The sequence below is a fragment of the Lepisosteus platostomus genome, chromosome 7 (genome assembly GCF_059453375.1).
Source record: "Lepisosteus platostomus isolate fLepPlt1 chromosome 7, fLepPlt1.hap1, whole genome shotgun sequence".
NCBI lineage: Eukaryota > Metazoa > Chordata > Actinopteri > Semionotiformes > Lepisosteidae > Lepisosteus > Lepisosteus platostomus.
In genome coordinates, this window is record NC_142617.1 from 37977433 (window position 1) to 37994031 (window position 16599).

The 16599-nt window shown below is 40.9% G+C and overlaps 1 protein-coding gene across 3 annotated transcripts in view; it reads left to right on the forward strand.

Annotated features, from left to right (window-relative positions):
* The window catches only part of magi3a (membrane associated guanylate kinase, WW and PDZ domain containing 3a), a 158208-nt gene that overhangs the window by 92267 nt on the left and 49342 nt on the right, over positions 1–16599 (forward strand). For all 3 annotated transcript variants that reach the window (XM_088640164.1, XM_088640165.1, XM_088640163.1), the window contains exons 3-4: positions 3165–3281; positions 12104–12223. In XM_088640164.1, coding sequence (XP_088496290.1) covers positions 3165–3281; positions 12104–12223 — 237 coding nt within the window. The remainder of the gene's footprint in view (positions 1–3164; positions 3282–12103; positions 12224–16599) is intronic.

Genomic DNA, 16599 nt, shown 5'->3' on the forward strand with positions numbered 1-16599 from the left:
TGCACAACCCACGAGTGACATTAATTTACATGTCCCCGAATCTGTCCATAAGATAACATCAGTGCTGCATGTCCTTATCAAAGCAGGAGACCTAATCAAAGCATCCCATCACTGAAGACCCTTTTTTTTAAAAGCGTTTTACAGACATAACGCCAGAAATAGCTTCACAAGATTTTCCCGTGAGCAGAGCAGCTTGAAGTGGGCCCCGGCTCTATTTCAGAATTGTTGTCCTTAAGTTTTAAGATTTAAGAAAAAGAAAATCTGGTATTACTGACTTCTGTTTTTTGCTGCCAGCCACAGTCTCAGGGGCTGTGTGTGCGTATGAGATTTTGCTAGATCTGACGAATGGAAGGGGCCTTGTTCTGACAGGCTGGCCTTTCAGCACAGGACAGTTGTAGGTGTGCAAGAGCTGCCTTTTCATTTTATGTGGCTGCAGATTAAGTCTGTTTCCAGCTGCTCACTTTGTTCCTCCAGCCTCATAACTGTTTAAGCAGATGGGAATTAGTGTAAATTCAGTGGTCCTGGGCGAGATGTTTATTTAACTGAACGGGGATGCGCTTCTCAGTCCTCCCCAGGGGGAAAGCTGGCAGTGAATTCCTCTTCTGTACCGTTATTTGCACCGAAATGCAATGCAAAGGCTTTTATATTATTGATGGGGAAAACCAAAGCAGCGAAACCCATTTGGATGACCTTTTGCTCCGAAAGAATGCCTCAATCTGAGGGATTGAGAGGAGGGGAGGGGTGGCTGGGCATGATGAGGAACCTTGTGTAATCTCAGATTTCTTTTTTTTTCTGGATGCCTCTGGGATTTTACTTAGTGGATAGGATGTACTTTTGCACGCGAGAGAGGAAAAAGAAAAGAGAAAGGGGGTAGAGAAGAGAATGGTATAATGCCTGTCGCTTCCTTGTGTGGAGGGTCGTTGTACTGTTAAAGGATGTTCATTTTTACAGCTCACTGCACCCCAGCAAAAATGCTCATGGAGATGACAGGGTACAATAGATTGTATTGTAACTCCCTCTGACGAAAGGCTTCAGTTATACAATGCCTGGGGTTATTTCTGTGAGATACAGAATGTGGTTAGTGAGCGATACGGCAACCTCACTAACAGCACCTGACATGGGGGTCACATAGGCTGTGCTGTGAGGAGGAGTGAAGTGGAGTGGGTTTGGGTGTGGAGTGGAGGGTTGTCTGCAGTCTTACAGAAGAAAAATAACAATTAGTGCCTTTTATTGTCAGGTTCAATCCCTTCCGGGGCTTCTCGTCTGGGAAGGGCTCGTGGAAATGTAACCAAATGCAGATTCCCAGGGAGTCTACGGGGAACGGGTCTAATGTATTTGCATAATGTGGGAAAGTAGAAGTAACAAAAGAGATTTTAAGTTACATTCATAGGTTGACTATGTTTACAACTGCCCCACAGGCTTTGTGCCAATACTTACACACTGATCTCAGGTCCGGAAAGCCAGCCTATATCATCAGATATTTCATGATGCTTTGTGGGTGTCTTTGCTGTCTGACCTCAGGTTGGAGCCCAGGCAGACGCCAGACCTCCTACATTTTAATGGAGTGGTTGAATGGATGAGATTCTTGAATCAATTAGTCACTAAATACCATCACGTATTATCTAGTTTTATCTAGCTGTAGATGGGCTGAATGGCTCCACTCTCATCTATTTGTAAACGGTCTTATTCCAATTATTTTTCAGTGTTCTTTCACTCTACAAATTCTTCTTTTGTTCTGTTATCTTTTTTTTTCGCCTCAGAAATGATGTTTGGTGTCAAAATGTCACAACAAAATGTTGTGCTGTCTTTCTTTCCACCTGGCAGTAGAGAACAGGAAGGAGTAGCAACAGTTTGCTTCCACCTGACTGCAGTTGGCCTTTGAACAGGGCTACAAGCTTAATGAAAGAAGCATTTGGTCTCGCAAGAGCAGTCTGCTACATCCCTGGGCTCATCTGTAGCTCTGTGGGGAAGCAATTGATTCAGGCATTTTCCTCTTTCTGCAAGGAGGAAATTAAAGTTACAAGATAAGTGTTGAACCTGCTAAGACACTGTGTTTTTGTATATTAACGAGTTTAATTTTAAAATAATAGAATAGGAAATATGACAGTGGATTCTAAAAAAACCTCAGATATTTGCTTCTTGGGTTATTATGTTTCAGGTTGTCCATCTGTGATGCTTGCTATTAAACTTTCCAGATTTGTAGATCTCCACACGCCATAGAAAGATTATTTCACACCGTAGTTTCCATCCGAACTTGCATGTTGAAGGCTGGGGCAGTGAAGGCGTGAAATGCTTTTGATGGAAGAAAATTGAGGCTGTTCATTTAATTACAGCTATGCCTCAATCAGATGTAACACAGTATGACGTTTAACCAGCTTAATGTAACAGCTGGTAGTTTTGAAATAATACATGTATATCCTAACCTTGCGTTTGGCATTGTCTCAAAGCCTGCCTCCCTCTGAGATAAGTACGACACACAAGATATCAGCACTAAAAATATTACCAGCTGGAGACAAATCAGATTGTAGGAGGATTTTTTTTTAAAGTTGTGAAAGGAATCTTGGCTCTGTGTTCATCTTCCTGTGTGGAGCACAGTCTCTGGGTGGATATATATATTTTTTTGTCTTTTACAGTCATCATGGCCCCTTTTTTACACGAGGTTAGCTCAACTAAAATGATATTTTTTGTATCAGGCTTTCCCGTCAGTGTAGGCTAATTGTCATTTTCAATTACGACCACCCTGCACTGCACTGCGCCTTGATGTCAAATGGTTCAGCTGCAATGATGCTGAAGCAGGTGGTAACTGAGACTTGAGTGACAGCTGGTTCCTTATATATTCCACCCATAGGGGGAGCACTTGAGCAGAGTTGAGAAACATGCATGCACAGTGTGGTTTGGCTGTTTTTCCTCACTCACGCGCCACTTAATGAATCTCCTTTATTAATTAATTAGACAACTAGAACTCGTCTCTCTGGGTCTCCAAAATGGCTTCAAGGTCACTGGAGTCAATCTTCTCCCTTTAATCAACCACAGAGGATATTTTAATAATGTCCTTTTGAGCAACTCGATCAATGACATTGATTTAGCAGCGCACATGGGAATGGGAACCAGAATGAGCCTGTAGCCCTCTCCCCTCAAGTGAAGGTGCTTGTCTGTCTCCACAGGGAAGGTGCTGAACACCGACCTGCGCCATTACCTCAGCCTCCAGTTCCAGAAGGGCTCCCTGGACCACAAGCTGCAGCAGGTGATCAGGGACAACCTCTACTTACGGACCATCCCCTGTGAGTACTGCCCACCGCCGCATCCTGCAGTCCTCTGCCATCGTATATACCATCATGTATCAGAAGGCTCTCTCCCACGCAGGAATATCCAATAACATAATGGGTTAGCCCACTTTCCCCACAGGCTGTCCACCCCCAGGCTTAACTGTCAGCTCCCTGCCTCAGTGTCAGCATCCTGCCATGATTCCGAATCCTTCTTTGCCTGTGCTTGGAGTTGTGCAACTGAGGTGGCGTGTCTGTCGCCTCTGTACATAGTAATGTGTCAGGGCTCTCTGAACTGTACTGCATGAGCAGAAAAGGAGCTTTTCATGTGCACCATCCATGGTGGGAGGTAATGGGAGAAATACAGTATATAGGCAACTTTCTGCAGGGGTGTATCTTCATTGTTTTCTCCCCTGTAGTACACTTTGGTCTGTTTCACTTTTACCTAAGCTAAATTCTGGCCTACATCTGGTATATACTGAAAGTACTCTACACATTCTGTTCTGTACTGTACCCTGATCTATACTATCTTCCAAGCAATACTGTATGCTCACCTACAGTATGTAACTGTTACTCTTTCCTATACTAGAGTGCAGAGCTCTGCATTCTGTGAGTGTTACTCGGCCTCACTCCATGAAGACCTCTGTAAGGCTGAGGACTTGTATATAGAAAGAAAAATAAAAACCTGTGGCACCCTGTGGAAGTATCAAAATAAGTGGATCAAATATCTGTGGCATTCAGCAGGGCCAGTTTATTCTAGCAATTAAATCTAAACAGGGTCAACTGGACAGGACAAATTGGTTACCTTGTATAATGAAATACGTCTATATTTTCACATGAAAATTGATCAATTTCAAAGTTCAGAAGTACTAGATTAAAATAAATCAAATTAAAAAAGTAAATAACATTTCAAATACTATCCACTTGTATTTAATCATTCTTGCAGTGCCAAGACCATACCGTTAACACAAAAAATGGACGGCATTCTGTATGGCCCATCATCAAAGTGCAAGTATTTTTGTTTCAAGAAGAATTGGTTTCCATGAAAACAAAAACAGTGGTCTGCCAGCCCTGGACATCTCAGTGATGTCAATTTCAATAGGTTTATAAACCATGAATAATAAATCATGAACCATATTTGCTAAAATGCTGATAACTTTCCTGAAATCTGTCACCGTGAACTCTTATAGACACAAAGCTTAAGTAACAAGATAACTAAACTGGCCTTGGTCTGCAGGCTGTCTCACAGCAAATTGGTATTAATGCTTTGAAGGTGTATGAAAAGTGAGCAATTCACACTGACACTGCACCATATATTAAAGATGCTGCTGGCACAAGTATAGAGCAGTTGGGATAATTAAGTATTATTGGGAAAAAAATACAAACAAATCAATAACAGAAATCACTACACCTACCAATGCATATGTAATTCACTTCTTCCTGGACAATTCACTGTGGATTTTGAAAATGCCAAGGATTAATGGTCTTAATTTCACAACTCTTAATGAGCCTCTTCAGATAAAGGGCTGCTCTGTCAGTCACTCTCTCCATCAGAGTCACGTCGGTCAAGTGAAGAATTCTCCTCATTTCTTGGTTTTTTTCTTTTGTTTTTGCTCCAGTGAACAGATTCCTTTTGACAAGGGCATACTGTTCTTAATTTATCTCTAGATCCATAAGTTTCAGATATGCCAGCCAGCCCAGGGGAGCCAGCATTATGTTGCTGTATCTTTTTGTTTAATTGCAAGGCTCATCCAGCCAGCATAATTTCCAGCACGTTTCGTAGAATAGTAATCAACCTGCTTGCAAAAAGTTCATAATTGCTTTTCGTGATCATTAGATTTGAATGCTGTAACAGTCACAATTTAAAAGAAGTAAAAATCCTTTAATACGATCCATGGTAATTACTAAGATGTGCTTATTGCAAAGTGTGATTTGCACCATTTAGCTAGTAATTACCTGATATTTCACAATTTACCACTGCATAATCTCAAATTGCTTAAAGATAATGATTTCCATTTTTTCAGAGAGTTTCTTATTTTTAGCTTTCTTTTCCCAGGCAAGCTGCTTATTTACTATTGTTCACTTTAGAAAATGGAGTCATATTGTCTAAATAATTGTAATAAAGTATAATTAAGAGTTTTTATCACATGTGATGTGTTGAATTTTGTGGGAGCCTATGCTGTTAATTGAGGTTGAGTTTAAAACTAGAACCTTTACTGCAGATTTGTTTTACTTTGACCAGCTGTCGAGGCCTAAAGTGCACACAAATCTTTATAATAACACATGATAAACAGTACACTCACTGGTTACAAATATTCACCAAATGATGTGTTGGACCTCTGTAAGCAGCAACAACAGTTTCAATAGCATGTCTTTCAGAAGGTTTTGAAATTTCTGCAGCCCAGTTCCATTTCATTCTTCCATCAGAATGGCCTTCAAGTGAGGTTATGATGAAGACAACATTGTATGAGAGTGAATTCCACTGGCCCAGCTTCCAGAAAGATGTTTTGGCCAAGGAGGTGATGGGAGTCTATCTTGTTGCTCCTTAAACCAGCCGTGCATTGCAAGTCATTTCCTTTACAAGGGGGTTTGTAACGTTTTGGCCGGTGAATGTATAACTGGAGAAGTTCTTCCCTTGTGGCTAGTCAGAGTCCAGGATGTGTGGTCTCTTTGTGTTTTCAGGAGTATTACTGCTACTGTAGATAAGGGCTGCCTTACAATCACACCCTTCCTTTCAGTGGAGGGCAGTCGAATCTGAAGATCTCACAGCATTAGTAAGAGAAGTAGCCACATTTATGACAATTATAGTGTCAGAATTTGTCTTCAGTGTGTTCAATAGAACGGCAAAGTCTTACAAGATGTAGTGCATTACTCTGAAAGGTGCTCAGTGTGTTCCTTCCTGATGATATGAGTCCTGAAATTATCCATGAACAGCAATAAGGCAGGTCTTGGTTTGTCAGGAGAAATTGGTGCCTGCAGTAGAAAGAGACGTGTCATCCTGGGCATGCCTTTGCAGCACTGTGATCTGTTTACATTTCCTGGGGTCTGTCCAATAAGCTCACAAAAACGTTTATTAAAAATACGGTTTTTATATACATTTAAAGGACCTCGGGCATTCTTCAGTCTTAGAAATACACCAGCACCAGTTTCTGGATAATTCAGACTTTCAAAAGGTGTGGCTTCAGCACTGGATTGTCATCTACTGCTTTTGGCCAGGGTGTGGCACTGTTCCCAGTATCATTCCGTATCATTCCTGGTTATTAAAGCAGGATCAAGATATTTTAATTTTTGTTTTAGTAGTATAGTATGTATTTAATTTGAAATATTCCAAATTCCACTTTTCTAATGTGTTTAGGTCTTTTATAAGTTTCAAGGAACCCAAATCACATTGTGACTATTAATGAACTCTGATGTCTTTGTCACTGCATGCTTAAGTAGTTCTGAACTCTTCACTAAAGATACGTTTCATGCTTTTCATTTGAAAGTGCCTAGCTGATGGTTTTCAGTAGTAATTAGCATCTTTGATCGGTTTGCCAGATATTTGTGAAATGACTGTCATGCATTTTTTTCTTTTTCGAAACACTGCTTTTTCCATCACTAATAACCACAAACTAACCCGTTTTGAGTATGTCTTCCTGGTAAATGCATCTGGAACACTCAAGCAGACAGTGTACAAAGTTTCAAAGTTCAAAGCCACATGATTTAATATTTGATATTAAAAATCCATGCTGATATTTTCATGTAGAGGTCAATTTGATTTTTTGTTAAAAATGCTAATTTGTGATTTTTTGCTGATTGTGGGGTTTTATGATTACCTTTTATAAAAGGCGGTCGTAAGGTTTTGTATTTTTAGGACTTTCGTTGTTTCATTTTGTTCCGGAACAAAAGTAGTTTTAGGCGGAAGCTAGCTTTCATTTTTGTGTTTATTTTTTTACTCCACTTAATAATGTCTCTGCTGTTGCCCTCTGTGACAGTCATGAGTGTGTAAACAGTAATCATCCACATGATTTTCATCTCCACTGCGTAGCAGCAGTGGGGATCCGGTGAAAGTCCGGAATAATGACGGGGAGTGAAACACTTAGCTTTGTCCTTGATAGGCTATAGCTAGAGGACGTCCCAGCAGGGCTCACAGGACCCAGTGCACACATCATCCCTCTGATTTATTCCTGCCATATAAGGACAAAGACCAGAGTTTGCAAATCTCTGCTTATGTTATTTGTGAAGCACACATTTCATATGGCATCATCGGAGAGGATTATTGTGTGCACTGTTTGGAAGAAGAAATCTCTGGGAGACTTGGAGATGCAGCATTTTAATATTATTACTGTAGTGAGCTTCAAAAAATCTTACAACCTTATAAGTGCAACAGATTAACAAAGTAATCAGGAAAATGAAAATGTTTTTGTAGCAGGTATACTGATGTGTTGTTAAACAGATTAAAAGTAGTTATTCTGTTTTAACACATCATCAATCGATGACTTTCCATTTAAGCTCTTTAAATCAACAGTTCTCAGTCCTGATCCTGGAGTACCCCAATGTTTGCTGATTTTTGCTCCAGCTGACCTCTTAATCACTGGTAACAAGAGCTGAAGAACCCATAATGTTGACTGTGGAGCTGGACATCAGAAGTTTTGTGCATCCAAATAACCTTGGAATCTTAATCTCATTTGCTGGGAAGTAAAGGACTTTTAGTCTCTTTATTGTAATGATCAAGGCCTTGTTTTGGGACACTACTGAAATCACATTAGGTTTCTTGGTAGATAGTATCTGTTTTGTGGAATTCTGCCCCATTCCTTTCAAATAGCCTGGACAAGCATGTGCCTGTTCACTGGACTCTGTGCTCTAGATACTGTGGTGTATTAGCTCATCCCACAAATGTTCAATGTGGCTCAGGTCTGGTGAGTGGCGAATCCAAGGCATACAGTCACTACTGCATTCTCATCTCACAAGAAGGTCATTGTTTCATAAGCAGCCTGCAGAAAGGGCTCAAGTGATTGCCAGAAATTGATCAATGCAGCACCATGTGGTTCATGTTGCCATCAATCACTACAAGACGAGTTCTGGAGTGACTAAGCGCTCCTGTCCAGATCATCGCACTTAGATGATGATGTGTCATGACTTCTAGTGTCTTAGATCATGGCCTGTCACTGATAGAATGTGTTTGCCTGTTGCATCTTTCCAGGCTGGGAATTGCTGACTGTGAATGCCCTAGCAACAGAGTGCTTAGTCTAGTGTTCTACAGTACAAACTTAGAGCACAAAGGCAGTATTATCATGATTAGTAGGACATATCGGTTCCTTTCTGTACATTTTCTTTCTTTATTTTCACCATGTGTTGTTTAACAGGTCAAATCACCTCATCACTTGTACCCAATGGACTGTCTCACTAATGAGGTGATTTATTGCTTATACAGTTAGTCGAATACATCACAGTCTGTCGTGAAGGATTTTTGTCAGATCATCAAAATGATGCCAAAGCTATCTCATCAGTATTCAAAATCCATAAGTGGGTACTTTATTTCTCTAAAGTATATTTGCATAAATAGTGATTAGTTTCTTTTGATGTTTAGTACTTTTTTGTTTGGCTTAGGCTTGCACCAAATCAAAATGTGGACTCACTCTACAAATGTGAAGTACAAACCCTTTGCCTGATAGCAGATTTATTTTTGGTAGAAAGAAGAGAAGCCTCCAGCACACAAAAAAGCATTCTCAAACACTGGGTTTACAGTTTGTGATCAGTGGGTGGCTTAAAGCTAAGAATTTGTTTCTGGCCTTAGGCTGAAGGGGACAGGTGGTTCTAGTTGAGTTTTTTTAACATCTTGCACTCTTTGCTCACTTCAGACACAAATGACCTCATTGTTCTCAGATTGTACACATTGTTTCTTGAATGGAGGTTGAAAAGACGGGATAACTGTAACCTCTTTGACTTTTGCAAACATGCTCAGCTATTCTCACTCTCGTCGCCTTCCAGTGCAGTTGGATGGTGATCTTGTGCTCCGTGGGTGTTCCATATTTCCTTTTCCGTGAATGTGCTGCTTATGTGATCCTGACACTCAGCCAGCCAAACTGCTTTTCCCTTGTAATTGCCCTGTAGAGTCAATTTGCTGTTCAATGGCTCTAGATTTTTACAGTAGGGGAAAAAAAACTGTTACTCTTGTTTTCTTTGTTGCAAACTTTATTTTATATAGGGCCTCTAAAAATGGCTTCTCCAAGTGCAAGTTACAGAAAGAAAAAAGCACACAATGAGATAGATGCGATGTCAGAATCAAAGTTTGGATACAGTAGGAAAGCATAGGGGCCGATGCAGAACCAATTAAATAAACGCCCTTCTAAAGAATGTTTTGAGTATTGATTGGAAAGAGCTCCGGGAGGTGACTCTGATATTCTTGGGAATTCCAGAGCTTTGGGGTACAGCAAGAGAAGGCCCTGTCACCCATATTATGTAGATGGGCTGGAGGGACAGACAGGAAACCAGAATTAGACAGTGACACAATTAGACACCGAAGGTTGCGAGGTGGGGAGTAGGAGGAAATTAGGTCAGATAGATATTGAGGTGTCAAGCCATGTAGAGTAGGATGGGATAGGAGGAATGTGATCACTTGCACAAGACCTGGTCGGGATTCTGGCTAAAAAAATTCTGGACATACTGAAGTTTCTTCAGTCTGCTCCAGAAACAGCAAAACACCTTTACCTTCATTTTGGAAAATAAAACAATCCCAACATGGACTCACTAAAAACAAGATCTGAATCAAGATGTTATTAATAACTCCTGTGTGAAACAATACTGCTTTACTTCTTTTTGAAAATGTATCCAATGGCTCTGTAGGTCAAAGCACTTTTGTTTCACTGGCCAATTTATAGGGTCTGTTTGCCTAATGCAAGGTCCTGATCCTGGAGCTCCAGCATGTCTGCAGACTTTCTATGATTCTTTAAAGTGGCAACACTGAAAGAGTTGGAAGAAGCCATCAGTGGCCCAGTTAAGATTATTCAGGTTGTTTAGAGCCTAGCTGGACTGAGAACCTTTTGATACACTTGCCCTCCATGATCAGGATTGTGGACCCCTGGACTAATGAGATATTAAGTGAGGGACGTGCTAAAAGTCAAAATTCTAAGATTTTCTCCAGTATAAACCGAGCAGCCAGACGAGCAGTATTTCTAAAGGAGTCAAATAATTTGGCTAAATAAAGTGTCTTCTAAACAACTTGCTTGTTGTTCTCAAGATGCTGGCTTTGTCTTTATTTTCTGCAAGCGTATTATATTGCATACATTGCAAATTATCAGCCACAAAATTAATACAAATTATCAGTAGCTAGAATACCTGATGCCTAACTGACTCCTATAGTGGGTCCTGCAATCATGGATGTTGTAACTCGTGAGTAACACACTTTACTAATTGCTCACATAATTGCTCTACCAAACTGTATGGTTGGGCACCAGTCAACGGGGGTAACCCTGCTGTGAGTCACTTTAAGTCCTCATAATTGTACAGAAACTGGGTTAAACTCTGGTTTGATGAGCCTCAATCCTGAGCACAGACTATGGCAGATTTACAGTCATTTACAGTTCAACTAGTTGTTACCGGGGCTGTTTACTTTGTTTCACATGGTTCATACCAAGCTTTTCAAATAGAGCTATATGGTTTCCTATTCTGTGGCCATGCCTTGCTATATTCTGCCATTTAAATTGAGCAGAGTTCAGCAAATCTGTGAAGGGATTATGTAAAGTCTGAAGTTAAAGCTTGCAGAAGGACAGCAATGGGTTACAAGGAGTCACGGATCACAAATACTCTTTACTGAGTTCTGCTTTCCTCTCTGAGTCAGATAAAGCTCTCAGGGCAGGCGGCTGGATTACTGCTGAACAGGAGACGGGCAGAATTTCAAGATTCAAAACCTCTATTACGTTTTATTATCAGAAAGCCACTTATTCCCGATAAGAGTCATGGCAACCCAGAGTCTCAGGATCTCAGGATCATTGGGCACACATGCAAAATTTAGAGCTTCCAATCAACCAGCATGTGTTTGGGAGGCAGAATGAAACCATTTTATCATGTTGTCCTTAAACACGTACAATCACAGGCAAAAGTATTAGCACCATTTATTTGCCACAGTGTTATGCAAAGTGTTGCTAAAAACTGTTCATTAATCTGAACTTTTCTCATTCATCAGTGACATCTTTTTTATTTCAAGTTTATTGAAAACAGATTCATCCGAGCAAGGAGAATTGCAGCCATCTATTGAGAAAACAAATTGAGTGACATTTTTTTCTAATGAATGGTGCCCCATCTTTTGTCTACACAGTATATCCATTTCTAAATCTGAAGTTGTTAAAATAGTTGGGGGAGGGGATAGTTTTAAAGATGCACATCGTCACCTAGAATGTGTGCGAAAAAGACAAAATAAAACTTTGGTTTGCAGAAGAGAAGAATTAACCCAGGTCAGCTGGTTATTAAGGAAAACAATTATAACCTTGAGCAGTAACCCATGACTGGATGTTCTGAATGCTCACCAATCACAAGGTACTGTAATTGCAGAAATCTCTGTTAACTGGAAACGACCCCAAACAATCAGCAGTTATTGTTTGAACTGTATTTTTATGTTATACAAAGAAAGACCTTGGAGCAGAAGAACAATGGACGCCTAATAATGTCTGTGATGCTATCTGTGGCAACAAGGAATGGATTGTGTTCGACGGGGCAGAAACTTCAGCTCTTTCTCTTTCCCTGGTGATGGCCAGCAGGAGTTGGCACGCAGTCAGGGACGAGAGTGGCCTTCCTTTTTGGGTGTTTTTTTTTCTCTCCTGCTTGTTTCATTCCTTGTTTGTATCTTTTTTTTTTTCTGTCAGGCACCACAAGACAGCCCCGGGAAGGGGAGGTCCCTGGCGTGGATTATAACTTCATAAGCGTCGGCGAGTTTCGTATCCTGGAAGACAGTGGACTGCTCCTGGAGAGCGGCACCTACGATGGTATGATGGATGGTTTGGGGGCTGGGGAAAGTGAGAGAGCCAGACAGAAGGATTGTGCTGCTGTTCGTCCCCTTCATACACCTCAGAAGTGCTGCGTGATGGCTTGGCATCTGTCAACCGCTGCTGTCGACTGTCTGTCCTTTCAGTGGAAAAAAAAAGTTGCTAGCACAATGTTAATGGTATCCTGCTGGGTTTAGTTGACTTAAGTCCTTGTATTGTTCTGTGAAGAGAGCTCCATCAGTGGAACCAAGTTAAAATCAATCTCAGCAAAAAAGTGATTTCACAGTGACTGGCTTTTATGAGGCGGCTGCCAGTTACCTTGACTAATTCCTGCGGATTCCTGTGCAGGTAGGAGCTGGCAGGCGCTCGGAGTAATTTTGCTTAGAAAGGCAATTTCCTTCTTTTCCATTCTACTGCAAGGCACGTTGTTCATTATGACCCGAGACTATGCAAACAAGAAGAAGGCAGACTTTAATTAAACTTTTGTGTTATTAATGATGTCATTCCCAGGGACCTTCAGGCAGTTTGTGTGCTACATCTGGTTACAATATGTTACTAAATCCACCAGGTGCTCTTAAAACAGTGATGTTGGGAAAATCAGTTTGACAAGGTGTCTCACTCAGTTTCAGTGAGTTTGACGGAGGACAGGTGTCAATTAAAGGATTCCCCTGGGACCACATGTGATCCTAAGAAGTGAGTGTATAGCCTTTCTGCTCCAGACCAACATGAAGATCATAATTATGATTTCTTCATTAATGAATTGTATAGATCATGGACTTCCAGTCCCTCCAGCTCCTCCAAAGGTCCTTATTTCAGATATCTTTCCCTTTAATTTCTTTAAATCAGTGATTTTCAGTCCTGGTCCTGGAGTACCCCATTGTTTGCTGATTTATATTCCAACTGGGCTCAATCACTGGTACTGGTACAGATTGAAGAACCTGTGGAACAGAATGCATAATTATGTTTTGTGCATCTTTATTTAAGCAGGTGATAACCTTGGAATCTTAATCTTATTTGCTGGGGCAGCAAAGGACCTCCAGTCTTTTTATTGTTGGTATCAAGTTCTTGTATTGGGACACTAACGAAATCACATTGTTTTCACAAGTGGAGGCATGTTTATGCATTTTCTCGCAGTTGTCTAAATTGCAATTTTGGCCTTGTGCCTTTCAGAAATTGCACCTGTTTTCTTCCTGGCAGGTTCCGCGATCTTGATTTTTACTCAATAAGACCTGTGCCACGTTTGTGATTACACGGAGTCTCAGCAGACCAGTGCCCTTGATTGTGATGAAGAGTGCCTCCTCCTTTCTGGGCTACTGATCAATAAAGAGAAAATAAATTCAAATACACGCATTTCTTTTACTTGAAAAACACTTAAGGAGGGTCAGGGTTGTGATGGCTTATTGGAACAGCCGGAGGAATGTGTCTTTGAGCTGAATCTATGCAGCAGATAACCAAACAACTGAGACTTTATAAACACTGCTTTAATTACAGAGCAAGGCAAGTGGCTGATGGAACCACTGATCGAGACTGAGTTATTGTGAGCTGTCTGTGACAGGCATCACTACTGCCATGTTAAAGTAAGCAGCCCTGACAGAGAAAAAGCCTGTGATGCATAAAAGAGAGGGGGCACAAACACAGAAGCACCTAATACTGTAGCTTGGTCTGTGTTCATAAAGGGTGAACTGCACACTGGCCAGATATTTCTACCACAGGTATTATTTTACAGTCTGGACAATTGTATTATCGTGGGGTTCTCATATTAACATAATGGGGTATCCCCTAAATCTTTTTGTTTGGGGGCCTTCACTGGGTTACCGCTTGAATCACTGGCAAAAATAGTGTGGAAAACACTTGTATTTAATGAAAAAGCCTGCAGTCTGGAACTCAAAGGTGATAGCTGGAAAAAGAAGATTTTTCTGTATTTCCACTAACAGTTCCTGCCCCTGTTTTTGGGGAGTCTGAACCCAGAACTCTGCCATGAATGTATGAAAAATAAAACAAAACAAAGCGGGCTCGGCCAAGAGCAGAACTGCGTGTGACCGCATTAGTTAACAAAATGGTAAAGAAGTTTCTGTCGCCAAGCTGATGCAGGGACTGAGCCTGGACTAATCGATCCAAGTGCCCCAGTGCTGTGGTGAACAAACTTCAAAAAATGAGGTGGGTCCAGGGGGTGACAACTGCAACAAAGAAATGTGCACCGTTAGGAGATTTGTTTCGGCCTGTGTTAAGAAAGTAGTTGAATAGATGCATATTAAAATTAATGGTTTCAAGATTCCAAAATTCAAGATTCATGACATATTAAAATGAACACCTCCTTCACATATATCATTATAGTCTGGCTTTCATGAGAACATAAGACATGAATAAGCCACCCAGTCCATCAGTGCTCAACATTTTCCTGTGCTCTGGCTGTATCCATCACAACCTCAGGCCTGGGTGTGAATCTTCCCAGCTTCTCTGCCTTCACTATGTGTTAAATAGTTTCCCAGTTACGTCCCCATTATCCTGCTCATTGATTTATAACTTGGAACCTCTGTAGGGATCTACCGTACATATTTGCTTTCAGTGTTTAAAGACCCCAGTAAGATCCCCTCGCACAAAGACAGAAGAGAACATTTTCCTCTGGCAAATTTTCATAACTCATTCCCTCAAGCCCTGAAATACGTTTTGTTCATTTTCTCTGGACTTTCTCCAGTGTTTCTCAATCCCTATTTTAAAGAGGTAAGCAGTACTTTATACACTGGAGATATGCTTTAACTAATGCATTGCACATTTTCAACATACCCTCCCTTGACATTTTTCCTTTTGATTGTTTTCTTGCTTTGCACGGGTCCCAAGAGGGATAAATATAATGCAACCTCTAGGCCTTTTTCACACTGTGAAATTTCTAATTTTACACCTCTTTTTGTGTAAGCATGTCCATTCTAATCTATATAGAAAACTTTACATTTACTAACACCATTTGATTTCACTTCCCATCTGTCTTTTCCCTTCTAAAGCCTATCCAAACATTCCTACAGCTGAGAACATGTTTGTAAGCCCTTTTGAATCATCTATATTCCTGCATTAATTGCTCCTAAAATGTGATCTGATCTTCATATCAGTCCTAACGATAAACACACACAACTCGACTTAAAACACCAACTATTGTTCTTTCTTCTTGTCTGTGTTGAACACATTGTTTATAATTCACAGTCTATGCTGGAAACAGAATGTGAACCTCTAGGATCCTGAACTCTATTAAAGGGGGTAATTGGTGTCAGACGTTCCAATCAATGAGATGACATTCAGATGGAAGTTTGATGCACTCCCTTATAAACCCCCCCACAATGTTTGGTTACCAACAGAATCTACTCTTCACAACACAGAGATTTCAGAGGAGCTCAGAAGAAGAGTTGTTGATGTTCATAAGGCTGGAAAGGCCTCTATCAATCACCAGTCGGGCAGATAGTGTATAGATGGAAGGCATTCAGTACCATTGCTACTCTCCCTAGGCGTGGTCATCCAATAAAGACAATTGAGCCGTCCAGTGGTTAAGGAGGTGACAAAGAACCCTACTGTAGTGTCTCTTGCACTGGCTCTGATTAATGGCTGTGTTCATGAGTCCACAATAAGAAAAACACTGAACAAGAGTGGTGTGAATGGGGGAATACCACAGAGGAAACTACTGCTCTCCAAAAAAAAACAACATTGATGCTCATCTCAAGTTTGCCAAAGACCACCTGGATTTTTCACAAAGCTACTGGAACAATGTTCTATGGACCGATGAAAAGGAAGTGGAACTTTTCGGCATAAATGTGCAACTTTGTTTGGAGGAAAAAAAAACTCATCTCGCTGTGAAGCATGGTGGAGGAAGCAGGGGCTGCTTTGCTCTGCCTCAGGGCCTGTCCAGCTTGCAATCGTTTAGGGGAACAATTAATTCCAAATTGTATCAGCAGATTCTCCTGGAGAATGTCAAGGTATCCATCCATGCTCTGAAGCTCAATAGAAGTTGGGTCATACAGCAGGACAGTGATCCTAAACACAGGAGATTGTGGACCAGACGGACTCCTACCACTCTTTCCAATAGAATAGCTGGAACAAAGGAAGTTTTGCATTTTGTAGTTGCCTAGTCAGAATCCTGTCTTTACTTCAGTTGAAATGCTGTGGTATGACCTGAAGCAAGCCATTCATGCAAGACATCCCAAAATGCTTTTTAGAGATTGCACCTGTTTTCATGCCTGGCAGGTTCCGAGATCTTGATTTTTACTCAATAAGACCTGTTCCACATTTGTGATTACACTGAGTCTCAGCAGACCAGTGCCCTTGATTGTGACAGAGTTCCTCCTCATTTCTGACCTGCTGATCAATCAAGAGAGAAGAAATATCATCAATGA